At 37.2% G+C, this 15,959-nt stretch overlaps 1 protein-coding gene across 1 annotated transcript; it reads left to right on the top strand.

Moving 5' to 3' along the window:
• The first annotated feature begins 989 nt into the window (after nt 1-989).
• Nucleotides 990-15,890, top strand: BCO1 (beta-carotene oxygenase 1). Its single transcript, XM_084269878.1, has 11 exons — nt 990-1,077; nt 3,591-3,719; nt 5,059-5,188; nt 6,610-6,757; nt 7,589-7,736; nt 8,711-8,931; nt 9,733-9,990; nt 11,134-11,236; nt 12,067-12,161; nt 13,758-13,869; nt 14,634-15,890. The coding sequence occupies exons 1-11, from the start codon at nt 1,014-1,016 to the stop codon at nt 14,804-14,806; spliced, it is 1,581 nt and encodes a 526-aa protein (XP_084126004.1). The 5' UTR covers nt 990-1,013; the 3' UTR covers nt 14,807-15,890.
• Nucleotides 15,891-15,959: the final 69 nt, after the last annotated feature.

Here is a 15,959-nt window from a genome sequence, read left to right as displayed (position 1 = left end):
AAATAAATCTATATAGTTATAAAAGACTTAAGAAGTGGTGTTATAACATTTTGGGAACAAAGGTGGTTTAGCTGAAAAAATCGGATTTTAGGGTAACCTCATATGAAATTGCATAATATATAATTGGCAAAGAACCTTTTTATCCTTCATGTTCAATGGAGCCTATGATTTGCTCTGCAATCACATGCTTTATATTGAAATAATTCTTTTCCTAGAGGATTTTAAAATTAACAACATTGTACTCAGTTAAGTACCTTATCTAGAAACAAAAGCATGATGTTAAGAATCCCTCTTATTTTTAATGATTCCTGCCATGCTTTCACGGAGTAGATTCAGGTCACATATGGGAGAGTATGTTATAGTGATTATTTGTGAAAAGATATTTAATTCAAAGATGTGGCACTCAGTTCACTCTGGAACAGCATGTATATAAAGAAATACAGCACCGGGCTGTTCAGTGATGATATTTTGTTAATTAATAGAACAGCCCAGTTTAAATTTCACAGAATGCAAAGAAAAGGATGGCACCCTGCTCTGAAATGTTTGTTACTCGCAAAGAGCCAAATTCAGAAGAGTGGAGAGAGATTTCTTTTCTCCTTCTCTCCTGGCCTGCCAAATGGGGCAAACTCCGCTCTAAGCAGTGTCCAAAATTTTACCTGAAATACTGAAGATGATTTGGAGCCGTTCTACCTCACTGGGTATTGTGCCTTGCTGCTTCAGATTGCTTCATAAGGAGCAAACAGGCGAGTTATGTTTTTCTTGCTTCTTTTTGAATCAATGAAAGAGTTAATTTTAATGAGAATGTGCAAGAATTCTAGTGTATGTGCTAGGGATTAAAGATCAGCTATTATAAATTGTCAATCTATAAGCCACCAGCCACTAGCTCGCATTGCACTTTGACCTTATCTTTATATGTAACAGGAAAGAGCTGTTCCTAGCCCAGACAGGAAGGGACCACTAGGGCTGCAGGAGCAGCTGGGTACAGGACACAGAAACTGATTATTACATGAGAGATGGATACGATATTTGGGAAAAATAAAGAAGAACATCCAGAGCCCATAAAAGCTGAGGTGCAAGGTAAGTGAAAGAAAATCTGTTCTAATATGTAAAGTTAATTTGGTGTTTTCAAAGATGTAAAGACTGAAACACTTGTTCCCCAAAGACAACACTTGAAAGCGAAACTGAGAAAGCAAGGAACATAACGGAATTTTGTTTGAAGGATTGAGCTCAGGAAATATTTGTGCCCTGACTGTGGGATTTTTCTCACTTTATGGGCATTTCTATGTACTTTTCCAAAGAATCTGTTTGAACAGAATTCACTGAAGTTGGTGGTGAGGGCCAAAATCGGGATTTAATCTGGTAACCCCCCTTCCCCCCAGCTCTGCTTGGGCTTTCGGTTTCTCCTCTCTGTAACCCTTCCCTATCCTCCTCTGTCTGCTCACACTGTGCTTTCTGGAGAGGGTCACTAAAATTTAATTTCTTAGAGAAGCAGCAGTAGTGGATGCCACCCTGTGCTGTTAAAAAGAGGGTACAAATGTTAATCTGGTAAAAACTGAAGAGTATCCTGCAGGGAGATAGTTTAAAGTGGCTCTGTGGGGATGAACACTTGGTCAATCTATTATTGTACTGCTTTTTTTACTTTACAGAAGTTTTTTGCTACAGCTACGTTTGTTACTGAGAACCCCTATTGAGTAAATATATGCTGCATTTTTTAATATGTAGTCCAAGAAATGGTATGCATCTAATTTCAATTTTAAAGTTACTCCCCAAGTATGACACTTAAAAAGATGACAAAACTTGCGTGGCTTTGTTGTTGTTGTTCAGTATGGTGGCTGAATTGGGAAAGATGTTTCAAGTCAGACAAAGTGCTTTCCTATAATTTAGGGTGAGTTTATGCCTTTTTTTTACTCAAGATAAAAAATTATTCTTGATACATTTGAAGTTGTTTGCAATAAAACCCCATTTATCAGCCCCAATCTACATTATGTAAAGGCTTATTGGAACAAAGACTGTGTATTTCAGTAAATAAAATTGTGTACACAAAATATTCCATCACTGGTAATGATCTCTGTTTTTGGTATTTACCAATGATGAAAACAGAGAACCTGGACCTCTTTAAATATTTTGGTGGCCCTGAGCTCTGCCAGTATGTGTCTTGTTACTCAATATGTACACTGTAAACATGACCTCATATTTATAATGCCAGCTGTAATTTAACTCATGCTGTCCTAAACACTGTACAGCCATGTGATTGTATGAGACTCTGTTGCTATGGTAATCAATAAACTTCCAAATATTTTGGGATTTTACAGTGTCATTGTGGTGTCCTCATGTGCTACAGAGAAGTATCGGTATTTCCACTTCAGATAAATCTTGAAGCAAAAAAAGTATAAGGTCCAGGTTTCTAAAGCTATTTAAGCACTTTAGGATGCTGATTGGTACCCAGTGGGATTTATAGAAATTCCTAATTTCCACAAAGATGAATTTTCATCGGAAAACCTCACTAGATGACCCTTTACTCCCTGCTTTTCATACTGGAATTATGCCAGAAATGACACTGCAGTTTCAGAAGTCTCAGAAGCAGCATCAAGTCCATAGTCTCAGAAAGTCTTGTTACCTCTCTGCAACTGCTTCAGCTTTGATAAAATAAAATATTTCCATGGGAGGACATTTCCACCTGCTGTAAAGGGAATATTAGTAACAGAGTGTGTCAACATATTCAATATGAGATCACACACTAGATGATAAAGAGAATTAAAAGTTCTGAATAGCTTTTTATGCGGAGACAATGTTCAGTGCAGGAACTGTGTGGAAAAGTAGTATGTGATCTTAAATATTCCTACAGAAGGCATATACACAAAGAAGCCAGTGGAGCTTTTAATTTAATAACTGATATGCTTTTGTCCAGCTCCTAAACCTGAATGACATTCTGTAATTGTTATTCTGTGTGTCAAAAGGTAAGTAATGTATTTCTTGCAGGGATTTGATGAGTCACATTTCATATCCAAACCCAAAAAGTTCTTATATATATTTTCAGTATAATATTCCTACCCTTTATCTGTGTTTTAAACACCAACATTCTAACTGGTGTCACAAAACCAGTCCCAAAATGACACTACATTATGGTGTGCAATTTAATTGATGAACTTTTTACTGGAATTCATTTATCCTGAAGTTTAAATTGGTGTACTGAAGGCCAATGCAAGTCATATAAAATATTTTTATTTCTGATAAACTCTAGCTTTTCCTGGCATGAGTAAAAGAGTTTAAATGTATCACTTTAAAATCTGAGTGCAGGAAAGTAAGGTCCAACTTTATTTAATTCCTGATATTTAGCAAACTACATTCCAGCAGTCTCATCTTCTTATAGCAATGTCATATGGCATTATTCATGCTGAATGTTACTGGTGTCACATTTTTAAGCAGGTCATATTTTCATTAACCAAAACTCCATCATAATATGTTATTACATATTTGACCTACACCCATAGTCTGTCTGCCTATATGAAGCCTATGTCCTGAGGAAATTTGACCTCTAACTTGCCCCTCACCTAAATAAATGGATTCTGATATCTCCTTTTTATTTATAGGTCAGTTACCCACTTGGTTGGAAGGGATACTTCTCCGAAATGGCCCAGGGATGCACATCATAGGGGACACTAAGTATAACCACTGGTTTGATGGCTTGGCTCTGCTGCATAGCTTTACATTTAAAAATGGTAAGTCGTTGTACATCAGATTAGCAAAAACTCAGTAACCCAAATCTCTTTGACTTGTGGGGCTAATTCTGTTTTGTGGTTGATTAGCACTAGAATGTTTCAGGTTTGGTCTGCAGTGAGGTGGTAACTGCCTTGGGGAAAGTCTCTCCAAACATATGCTCACCCCCCACTCTCCCCAGCAGCAGCAGGGCTATGTCTGCAGGGCTGTTATCAGCGACAGATTATGTTGTTCTTTTTCGGGAGTGCTGAAGTTCAGTATTGCCTGCATTGCAGGATAACCTGTGACCAGCTCTGAGCCTTCCTTGCCTTCCATGTTGAGAAAGAAAACCTCTATTGTTTCAGACTGGATCAACCAAAACTACTGTAATATCCGGAGGTTTTTCTGTTGTGGATGAACAACCTAGTTTCAGGAAAGACTAACATTCCCCTTTTGGGATTTGGTTGCAGCTGTAACAGCTGCCAGGAGAGAAAATGGGCCACTGTGTCACTTCACATATCAAACCTCACTTCTGTATACTTGACACCCTTACAAGCAGTCCTACTTGTCATTTTATGGAGGGAAAACAGGCAGCTGCTCTATCCAAAGCAATTTTTCTTTTATGATTCAGTTAAGCATTTTTCGCCAGTTCAGCTGGTTTACAGTGTGAGACAGGATGTTCTACACCTAGATTCTTGCTGCAAAAAAGATAGATCTGTAAAAGAACTGAACTTTACTCCTGCCATAGTCCATCCCTAGTGTTTACCTTTTAGTTTCTGTTTCTGTGATCGGAGGCATTTAATGCAACTGCAGGATCTCCTTGCCTGTCTAGCTCAACATCCTTAACAAAATATCCTATAAAGAAATGACCAGTGTTTTTTTTTTAAATTGCCATAAGCAAACAGAGCTCAGCTAGTTCAAGTATAGCAGTCCATTAAATTGGTTAGGATACACATTGATTCTTTCAAGCAATATGTTACCCTCTCATAACTAAATTTTGCCAATACAGGACATTTATCACTGCCTACACATTGATGCATAATTGATCATTTTTACACAGATTATTTAGGTTCACTAGAAGAGTTTACAAATCCCTCTTTTCCTCTCCCTAATCCTCCAGTATTATGCAAATGTGTTGGGAGTTAAGGAAGCTAGACAAATTGTTACCAATCTCAGAAGCCTCAAGAAGGGTCCTGGATTCTGTTGAGAGCTGAAAACGCCTTTAAGGCATTGGTGGTTCCATTGCAAGCTTTTCCTAGTTAAAGGACATGTCCTCGAAAACTCTTTCTGTGACTTTACCTATGCTAAGTATCTAAAGAACTCAGTGTGAAATGTAATTGGAACCTGTTTGGTCTTTTTTAGGTGAAGTTTACTACAGGAGTAAGTACCTCCGAAGTGACACATACAACTGCAACATAGAAGCAAACAGAATCGTGGTGTCTGAGTTTGGAACTATGGCTTATCCAGATCCCTGCAAAAACATATTTGCCAAGTAAGCAATGCTTTTTCCAATAAGATTTTCTATCTCCAGCACAGGTGTCTTTCTGTTTATTCTTGACACTTATTTATAAATCAGTTTTCCAAATACTGACAAGGCCAAGAGATACATCTGGCACTGTACACTGTATGGCTTATCCTAAGGCACATACTTTAAATTCATTTTATCAGCAGTGTTACCTGTTTTATTCACTATTGCAAAGTAGATTTTGTTGTAATTCTGAAAAAACCCAAATATTTTCTTTTTCAAGTATTTCACAGACATTTATAAAAATTATAGTCTGTAGGGGGGACCATCAGGAAAGGAAAAGATTAAGAGTTGGGGAAGGAATTTATACATATTTTGTTCAACAAAATGAAAAAAACATAACTGAAAACAAAAAAACTTTCAGATTGAAGTTATTTTTTAAAAAAAGAGTGATGGAAAATTTCAGTTGTTTCCTAAGTCATGTGCAGTGATTAGAAAGACTGCACCCATAGGCCTGAGCTAATTTCTATACAAAATCAGAACCTGTTGGGCTAACTGCAATAGCTGCTTTCATGCTGTTAGAAAGGATGATGAGCTGTATAGGAGGGGTAAAATGTAAGCCATCATGGTGTGACCTATCATGTAAAATTGGCTTTGGCTATTCCCTGACAAATGCAAGTAATTTACCCATCTCTTCTTCCTGTCTGAACTACAGCCAGTGACCTTGAATTTCATATTTGGTAAGAGCACATGCACAGTTATTGCAAAATATTTGACACGTTGTAAGTTGTTATCCTGAGATAAGATACTTCTTCCTTCTTCCAGCAGTAACAGAGTAACGCTGTTATGTTAAGTTCAAAAAGGAAATAAGCAACTTCGTCTTAGTTTCAGGAAATATGATAGAATCCTGCAGGAGTAAGGAGAACTGTCTAGCCCACATGTAAAGTTGAATCATCTTTGAAATCATAATTGTGATACGGGATAACACTGGGAACAAAAGAATTCCATCAAGTAGTATATGTATTTTATGAAGGTGTGCCCTGAAAAACCTACCAGCTTTTAGGTAGAAACTGTTAGGCCAAACTCTCAGAAGGTGTGCACAGGAGAGTGTGTAACTGGCCCATCCTCATAAACCAGCGCATGTGTTACAGCTGGCAGCAGGACTGGACCCAGGTGCCCATTTATTCACAGAAAACCACCTGTATGCATGGCCTTAACCTTGGGTGCTGACGATGTGTCTCTCTCCTGCTTTTCCACCCTTCCCACCCAGGCAGTGCAGGACCAGCCAGAAGGGTGCACAGAGGGGAGAGACAGACCCAGCTCTGTGCCCTGCTGCCAGGCACAGCCCGCATTGCTCCCCTGACTTCTGCTTTGCGCGGGGCAAAAGCTAATTCTGTTAATTCACTCTGCTGTGCTAATGAACTAACATTACATTTCCCTCTGTACAGGGCTTTCTCATATTTGTCTCACACCATTCCTGAGTTCACAGACAACTGCCTCATCAACATTATGAAAGCTGGAGATGATTTTTATGCCACCAGTGAGACTAATTTCATCAGGAAAATTAACCCACAGACTCTAGAGACCTTAGAGAAGGTAAAAATGACTGTCTGTCATCCTGATTTTTCAGCTGGTAATGAATAAAGTTTCAGGCTGACTCATAAAGATCCTTGAACATGCGCAGAACACAAGACTGGAAAGATACTTTTCTTCTTCTACTATTCCCTTACTTTTGAAATAGTGAAGATACCAGAACTTTTAAGAACTCATGAGTTCAAAATTAGTCCCAGGTAGTTTGGGGAAAGCTGGGCTTTCAGCAAGTACATTTTCACATAATCTAGCAAGGTTACAAGAATGATACCATGTATCATGCTTATGACATGATTATTTCTGTTATAATGCATCTGTAGTTATCAAGTGATTTCCATAATTAACAATTCAGTAGGGCAGTTAGATGACTACTTTTCAAGTACCTTATGCAGGATATTACTTAATTCCTAACACGAAATCCTGCCATATTGAAATATGCAATGAATTTTTTTCTAGCATGCAATGCAACCTGAGTACAATTTCCATGCTTTAAATCAAACAGGAATCTTTTTGCTCCAGGAGATTGCCAGACTCATAGTGCTACTAAATTAACTGCTGGGCATTTGCAGAGTAACTTCTTTAGCCAGTCCTCCTGTTATGTTATGTGGCTGCAAGAGAGAAGCGAATGTAATTGAGATCCTGTAATTTGTTTTAGCCTTGAAATAGGAAATCATTTGAGTATCTACATAAGTCATTTGGCTTAATTGCTTAAATTTCAAGGCCTTTTGAAAATGGGGTGCTGCCAGTGCTAAAAAGCTGTTGGATTTGTGTTGTTAGCCAAGATCAATTTTAATTATTTTACACATCTCTAAAATCTCCTATTGTATCATTTTCCAGCTTGACTACACCAAATATGTAGCTGTAAATTTGACAACTTCTCACCCACACTATGACAGTGCTGGAAATATTCTCAACATGGGTACCTCAATAGTTGATAAAGGGAAGACAAAATACGTTCTATATAAAATTCCCTCCTCTGTGCCAGGTAAGATATGTATTTTACTAGTATTTTCTAGAAACTTCTTAGCAATTTGTTTTTCTTTTTGAGGTTATGGGGTGATGATGCAGCTCTTCTAGAAACCAATGGTATTCATTTTTATACAACTTACTGTGAACTTAATGTTAACTGCTTAGTCTGTCTGTGTGCTATTACAAAGGTTCATCTTGAATACTGTGTAAGCAGGGTATTTCTGTATGAAGAGCCTTCTTTCTAGAAGAACGTGCTTTTAGAAGAATTCTACTTTGAATATTACTAGAGTGAAATAACTTTTAGAAGAATTTCCATTCTTTGTATTGTGGTGTGTAGAGGGAGGGTGAACACAATTTCGTCTATAGGGCAGTATATATGCCTTGAAGCTGTAAATTTTCTTCATAAATGAAAAGTCTCTTAAAAAGCTGATGTTGTGATTATAGGGAAACAGACCAAAGAATACCCAATATAGAATTAATTCTTCTCTTACCTGGCCTACACTAGGCCTTGCTGAAACATTGTCCTTTGTTCACAGAGCAAATCAGTTGTTCTTCTTCCTTCAAAACAATCTTTTACTTCTTTGTTTGGGTTGTTTAAAATTAGCTGCTAATGTGATGTCTGTCCTTTTGGTTGAACAATCAAGAGTCTGGCTACAGTTGAAAGATAAGTTTGTAATTTCTAGCTGGGGCTCAAAGAAGTCAGTATAGATCAAACGGGAAACATGTCCTTAGAAGTTCATAAACACAGGGGCATGTGAACCCCCTTGTAAAGCTGCCATATGGCATTGTGGTATTGCTGCATTGCTTCACTCAGATACAAACTTACATGTTAATTCTGCGTGAGGAAACAAATCGCTTTCTTAATAGGAAAGTGCAAATAAAATGAAGAGGAACTTGTTCTTTCCTACTTCATACATGGGAGAAATCCAAGCACGAGATTGGGTTGGAATTTGTTATTAATATATATTTTTTTTAATCTTTTATGTTCAGAAAAAGAAAAGAAGAAATCCTGTTTTAAACATCTGGAAGTGGTATGCTCCATCCCTTCTCGCTCTCTGCTCCACCCAAGCTACTACCATAGCTTTGGAATCACAGAAAATTACATTATCTTCATAGAGCAGCCCTTCAGACTGGATATTGTCAAAATGGCAACTGCTTACATCCGAGGAGTGAACTGGGCTTCCTGCCTTGCCTATCATAAGGAAGATAAGGTATTTTTCCTAGTGCTAAGCAATGGAATCAGCCTACTGACCTTTTCCACACTGTCTGGTTTTCATGTAGCTCAGAAATCCCTCATTTTTTTCAATCCTTGACTTCCATTTGGTTGTTTGTTGGTTGTTTTTTTTTTACAAGCAGTATTTTGTGATGCTATCTCCCATCTCCAGAAATGTCACAAATATCTGACACTGAAGTGCTTGAGAAAGAAGATAGTTTGGCATTGTTAGAAATATTGTGTGCTAGCACAGAAATTCCAAACCACACTAGCATCCGAGACTCAGACTTTTGCTCCTGGTCCAAACAAAGTAATTGTGGATGAGATCTGCTCTAGACCCACTGCATCAGATAGTAGAGCCAGACTGGAGGAAAAGGTTGCATGTTACAAATGGAGAGTCTTTAGCTGTGGCAATTGAGGAAAAAAACCTGTGTTCTGAGGATCTTATTTCCATCCATAACTGGGACATTCTGGGGTAGAGGGCAGATTTATATAACTTAAAAATAGAGCATGTGATTTTCCAGGTCTTACCAGAAAACTTCAATCCTCAGCTTAGCCCACATAGTAATCTGCAACAGTAAAATTAGTCTAAAGCACTTTCACACCTATTTTACTCCTGCATTTTTTGGTCTCCAGGTTGGAACCTCTTGTCTCTTAGCAGCAAATCCTTAAATTCTTAATATGCTTCAGTAGAAACAGACAGTACATTAAAGTGTTGATAGCTACTGTCAGAAATCAGTTTCCTAAATAGCTATTTGCTGGTCATTAATGGTTTTAAATAACATTTCCTCTCTTTCAGACTTGGTTTCACTTTGTAGACAAGAAGACTAAAAAAGAAATATCCACCAAGTTTTACACTGATGCTATGGTTCTTTTTCACCATATAAATGCTTATGAAGAGGATGGCCACATTATTTTTGATATTATTGCTTACAAAGACAATAGTTTGTATGATATGTTCTATTTAAAAAACCTGACTAAAGATTTTGAAGAGAGCAACAAGCTTACCTCCATACCAACCAGCAAACGATTTGTTGTTCCTCTGCAGTATGACAAGGTAGAAAGAAAATGGCTATCTAATCTGTTCTTTAATCAGAAATTTAAAGTGCATGGCTGTGAATAATGGGTGGATTGTTATTTGCCAGCCCTTATGGGCAAATTTCTGATTCTTTAAACATAACATATGCACAAAGCATGGGGGAGTTCTGTTTTGTGTGTGTGTTGTAATAAATGGCAGAGAGCAGCTGGACATGCAGTTGTGTGGGTCTAGGTTCTGATCCATTGTGGAGAACAGGGCTCTTGAGTGTACGTAGTTCCATAACCAGTAAAATTATTTGCAAGATGCTATGAAATACAGCAGGTGCATCAATTTGGCTGTTGACTGGAAGGGCATGTATGAGATCTGATTCTTCCACTTTACTGGAAGCCTATATATAATATACACACACTCCCAACTGTTGCAATGTTTTTATTAAAATCGTAAGATTTCATTTAAGTGTGAGATTTACAAGGAAGACGAAAGATTTTATCTTTCAGCTTAATTTATAACATCATTTTACATCATTGTTTGCAGGGAAGATTTTATATACTGCCCAGCAACTTGGGCAAGTTTCTGCCTGATACATTTGGAATGGATACTACTTTTTTCTTTCTACATCCTAAAATCTTGCTGCACTCTTCATGTCTTAAAAACAGTAATGCAGCAATGATAAAGGATGTGTTGGGTCACACCAGCTATCCAAATTATCCTGCAATCTTAAGAATTTAGCAATAGGTTATTAAAAACAAGAGTGCGTTACACCTATTTTTGAACTTGATTTATAGCAGGTGTGAAAAAAATTAACTTTGGTGACATTTAGTGGGAATTTGATATGTAATTCCTTGAAACCCATCTCCATTAATTAAATTCACAAACTATGTAATCCATTTTTTGTGCTTCTGGAACATAGCCATGTCGATCTAACCCTTTCTGAAGGCTCATGAGATTCAAAATGGTTACTCTGTGATATATTAAAATCCTCTGAGTATAACAAGATTTCTAATGAAAAGGTCAGAATCTAATGTTACAAGATAAATGCCATAGAAGGAACTGGATTATTTAATCTCAAAATTGTCTATAATAGTACCAAATCTGATGTAGAGCTAAATTAGAAGCATCTTCTTAGAAACACATCACTTTTTCAGCATATGTCTCTTTCAGGATGCTGAAGTAGGTTCTAATTTAGTCACAATTCCCTCTACTGCAACTGCTGTAAAAGACAAAGATGGCAGCGTCTATTGCCAACCTGAAATACTGTGTGAAGGTGAGGCATTCATACAAATCTCAAGTATGTTCTCTTACATACAGATAGCTGCATTCCAATAATGCCAAATAGCTGTTCCTATACATAAGATCTTTATAAAAAAGCCAAGAGAAACAAATTTTTTAATTATTATGTTTAGTGCAGATGTTGACAATATCTTCCTCTTCTGTACTTGCCTTCTCTGGGTCTATCCAGTAATATATGACCCCGAACCCCTCAGAATTATATTTATCAGGAGTGAAAGTCTTTCAATATCTGAAGTTACATTGGTTCTATATTAATATAGGATCCCAAGTCTGATCTTACAATTATTAATATGGCCTGCAAATCTACCTGTAGAAGGGTAATTTTATTTAAATAGGCCTGTTATAAATAGTAGCTTCAGTTATTGCTGTATTTTATAAAGATTGCCACTGAAATTGGATTTTTAAACTTTATTTCAGGGGATAATCACAGGAATGTGTAAAGTATGAATTTACCTAAAGTGAAAGTAATTTCTTAGAACAGTAGCCTCCGATTTTATCTCAGTCACATCTCATGAATTTATAAAGAAAGAAGAAAAAATCCTAAACACCCCCCCATAAGTTCCAGTATAATGAATCCCTTTGAATGGAAAGTGGTCATTTTTGAACAACCCCGTCCTAATTATGTTGTGTTAATATCCATCTTCAGCTTTTTAGAAATCCAGACATACAAAACCTGCAGCACCTCTTTTAAACACCATCAAGGGTTGTCACAGGACAAAACTCCCTGAAGACTGGCCCATGTAAATCTACATTTGAGTTATGTTTCTTCTCTAGTTCCTGAGTCTTAAAATTTATTTTACCCAGGGATAGAACTGCCTCGCATCAACTACGACTATAATGGCAAGAAGTATAAGTATGTCTTTGCAACGGAAGTCCAGTGGAGACCAGTTCCTACAAAGGTACAATTAACATTTACAAAGTCAGAAACTACACTCATAGAACACAAATCAAACTTAAGCAGTTATAAGTAGACCACACTTCACTCGTTTGGCCCCAAATATAGCTTAATCTGCATTCATAGATTCAAATTCAAAGTGTGTGGTTCTCAGGCTAGAAACTAAACTCTCTTTTTCAATATCAAGTTAAAGCTTCTCAATGATGACACTGCAGTTGGGTACTATGTTCATAAATATCAGCACTTGAAAGCAGGGAGATGAAAAGTCGTGCATATATGTTAGCTTACTTGTATGATTAAAACAGCCTCCCTAATTTTTTTTCAGGAAGCTTTATCTTTGTCTAGCTAGTTCCAATTTAGAGGGTAGCCAATGCTTTGTGATTCCAACTTTTCATAAGACAGCCTAGAGTATGAATAGATTAGACAAACTGTATTAATAGTTGAAAATAAAGCTATTGTATGACAGAGCTATTCTTTATAATTCTTGCTCTGTGACTTTAAGGCAGCACAAGTTGAGTTCACAGTGCTCTTGTATATAATTATTACAACTGATTACAAAATAAATCTGGATCTCTGTATGATGCAAGAAAATTTATTGCAGCATATCTGACAGCAGCTCAAACAAATCTGCAATTTTGTGATTTCCAGTGCAGATAATGCCAGCTTCACTTAGATATAATAAAAAATGCTGTTAGAAGATTATTTTTTTTACATCACTTGCTCTTTAATGAATGCAGGCACAATGACAGCCATGGATAAACCTTAGGTGAAGTCTGTCAGCAAAATTGCTGCGATCTTGGTTAGAAGGGAGAATTTATCTAAATTCTTCCTTCAGTAATTTGACTAACTTCATTTTTTGTAAACATATTTTTTGACCAAAGGTCAAAACAAAAAAGAATGTAACTGCATCTGTGCAGCTAGAGAAAAAGTCTTAATAGAATTGAACTGACAATGCCATGCCTCCCCCAGTGGTGACTGGTTTGGTCAAGCACTTGACCCATTAATGAAATGAAAATCTGTACTGTGTTCCTTCAGTAAATACCAGTAACTGTGTGGAATTCTCACCCCGTTGGTTTAATCTTTACACATCACTATTAATACCTTTTGTTAGCATATATACCCAACTTAACAATAGAAGGCCTTGAGAAATACTGAGGTCATAATAAAAGGAAAACAGTTCACAGGATTAGAAAACAGAAGGTTTAAATCCCATTTCCTGCTTTACCACAGAACCAGTGATTGGAACAAGTCACTTAAATGTTCTGGGCCTTAGACTCTTCCTCTGTATAGTGAGGGCATTATTTATAGTTAAGGCTCTCTCTTGATCTGTTAGCATTTGCAGAATACTTAAAGCCCATAAATGAAATGTGCAATTGTAAGCTAATGAAATGAAATGAAAATAATGTTGTGTGATTATGCAGCCACTACATGTGTCCTCCTAACATTTTTCCAGGTGTTTCCTTGTTGTGATGACATGTGCCCTGTTCCTCCTTAATGCTTAGCACTGGTCCCCCATGCCAATAGTCTGTTCATTTTGTACCTTTGGAATAAAACACTGTCTGGGTCACTGACATTTTGTTTTCTGGTCACAATGATTTAGATTGTAAAATTTAATATCCAGACAAAGGAAATGCTCCACTGGGAAGAGGACCACTGCTGGCCATCTGAGCCCATTTTCGTTCCCAGCCCTGATGCAAAAGAAGAGGATGATGGTAAAATAACAACGTTCTGAAAGCTGGGATTACATGAGTTTTGCATTAAATCTTACAAGTTTCATTGTTCTTAGTCAAGAAAACTGGGTTTATGCTTCCACTGTGAGATTAAAATTAGCACCGGCCATTTTACTCCTGCAGACAAAAGCCCAAGCAACTATAGACCAAAATCAGCTCGTGTCATGTCCCAAGGTAGCCATAAACAATAAAACCAGTGCTTGGGACTTCTCAGAGCCACCTGGAGGTGGATTTATCAATAGTTTGGAGCAGGGGAAGCTATGCAAAGTCAGTGTTGTTACAGATAAAAACATGAACGTTAATAATTAACATAAACAATAAACCCATTAGTAATATCGGTGGTAGGGGCATCGTTGGATTAGATGATCTGAGTGGTCTTTTCCAACTTTAATGATTCTATGATTCTATGAAGTGGCACTGCAGAAGTCCCTGTAATCTTGATCCAGTTCACAGGTGACTCCTTCTAAAGGCAAATGGCTGACAGCATGAGTCCCAAAACTGCCAGGCAAATGATTTAGTGTTGGTTGACTTTTTTCCTTCCCAACAAACTGCAGGCAGACTAGAAAAAAACACAGAGAAGAAGCATCCATTAGTTCTTTAGCACTCTCAATAGACTTCTGGTCTAGTAAGCACTTTCAGTTTGTGTCCTAGTGTTCTTAGCAAACAAGAATCATTTCCTGACAGTGTTCTCTCTTCTGCTCAGTGTAACTAGTATGTGCTTCTAATTGTTGATTTGTATGTCACAGGCATTGTTCTGACCTGTGTTGTGAAGTCTGATCCAAAGGAAGCACCCTTCCTACTTGTCTTGGATGCTAAAACATTCAAAGAATTGGGCCGAGCCACAGTAAATATAGAAATGCATCTGGACCTGCATGGAATGTTTATACCACAGAAAAGTTTGAAGACTGAGACTGAGTAAAATGCTGTTTATCCTGTTACACAGACTCAACCTTCTGCTGTATGTGGGATAATATCATTCAGGAACAATCGTGTGACATGAAATGACTAAATATAATCTCTTCAAAAACTATATGTAATCTCTTGTAAGAGATAGCAATAACTTTTATTAGAAGTAATTATATACATCACTTGTGCATAACAATTCTAAAAGAAGAATGATCAGTTTTAAGTGCTAATGTTGTATACAAATGTGGGGCAGGGAATAGGACACAAAGGTAACAAGAATTGTTTTATTCTAGTACAATAGCGCTTTCTGAGCAAACAAAGTACTGTATTTAGAGGGTGATGCATGCCATGACTCACATATGTCTGCAGGTCATGCAGCTTTCATGGACTGTTTCAAGACTGCAGTTCACCATGCAAGTTGTCTCCTGCAAGAAAACCTCAAGATAAACTATCTGCTATGATACTAATAGGTCATGGCAATGCAGTTTCTTGGTGCTTGATTTCTTAAACTCTATCATAACCAAAGTATTATATTGAGGTGCTACAACTTTCTATTTTGAACCTAAAAATCCCCTGCTTTGCTAATAATTTCATGGTGTCTTTTTCCCTTTTATGTTGACAAAAACAAGTAACTTGAAGCAGAAAATATGGTGTTGCATAGCATTCAATTATGCTGTTCAATCTTAAGCACTTTGTATTTAAATCAGCATTCCTTGAGGAGAATATCTGACACAACATTTCCTGTAATTAGGTGATTACATTCTGTAAAACAGAAATGTAGTATTTATTAATATTGATAATAGCCTCTGTTAATAACAGTACGTATATGAATGAGAGCAGTGTATGTCTAGCAGAACTCATACACATGTTCAAGAACTTGTTTAGGTGAAAGCGTGAAAGACATAATTTAGAGGTCATCTGAATGACACAGTAGCTGACACTACAAGCTGCTGTTGCGATAGCTAAGCATGTGCTTTACTGTCTGCTGTTGTTCTGATGTGGGTTTCTCACTGCCTGTAACAGACGCTTCCTAATAAAAGTTCTGAACTCTCATTCGTAGTCACAATGGAAAAGCACATTTCAACACAGAGTTCCGATGCCAAGTGTGTGGTGACTGGTTTTTTGTTACAGGAGTGGCGTTTCCTAATCCCCTGAGTATATTACTG

Source organism: Gallinula chloropus (genome assembly GCF_964237585.1).
Source record: "Gallinula chloropus genome assembly, chromosome: 13".
Lineage (NCBI taxonomy): Eukaryota > Metazoa > Chordata > Aves > Gruiformes > Rallidae > Gallinula > Gallinula chloropus.
This window is presented reverse-complemented; position numbering and strand designations above follow the sequence as displayed.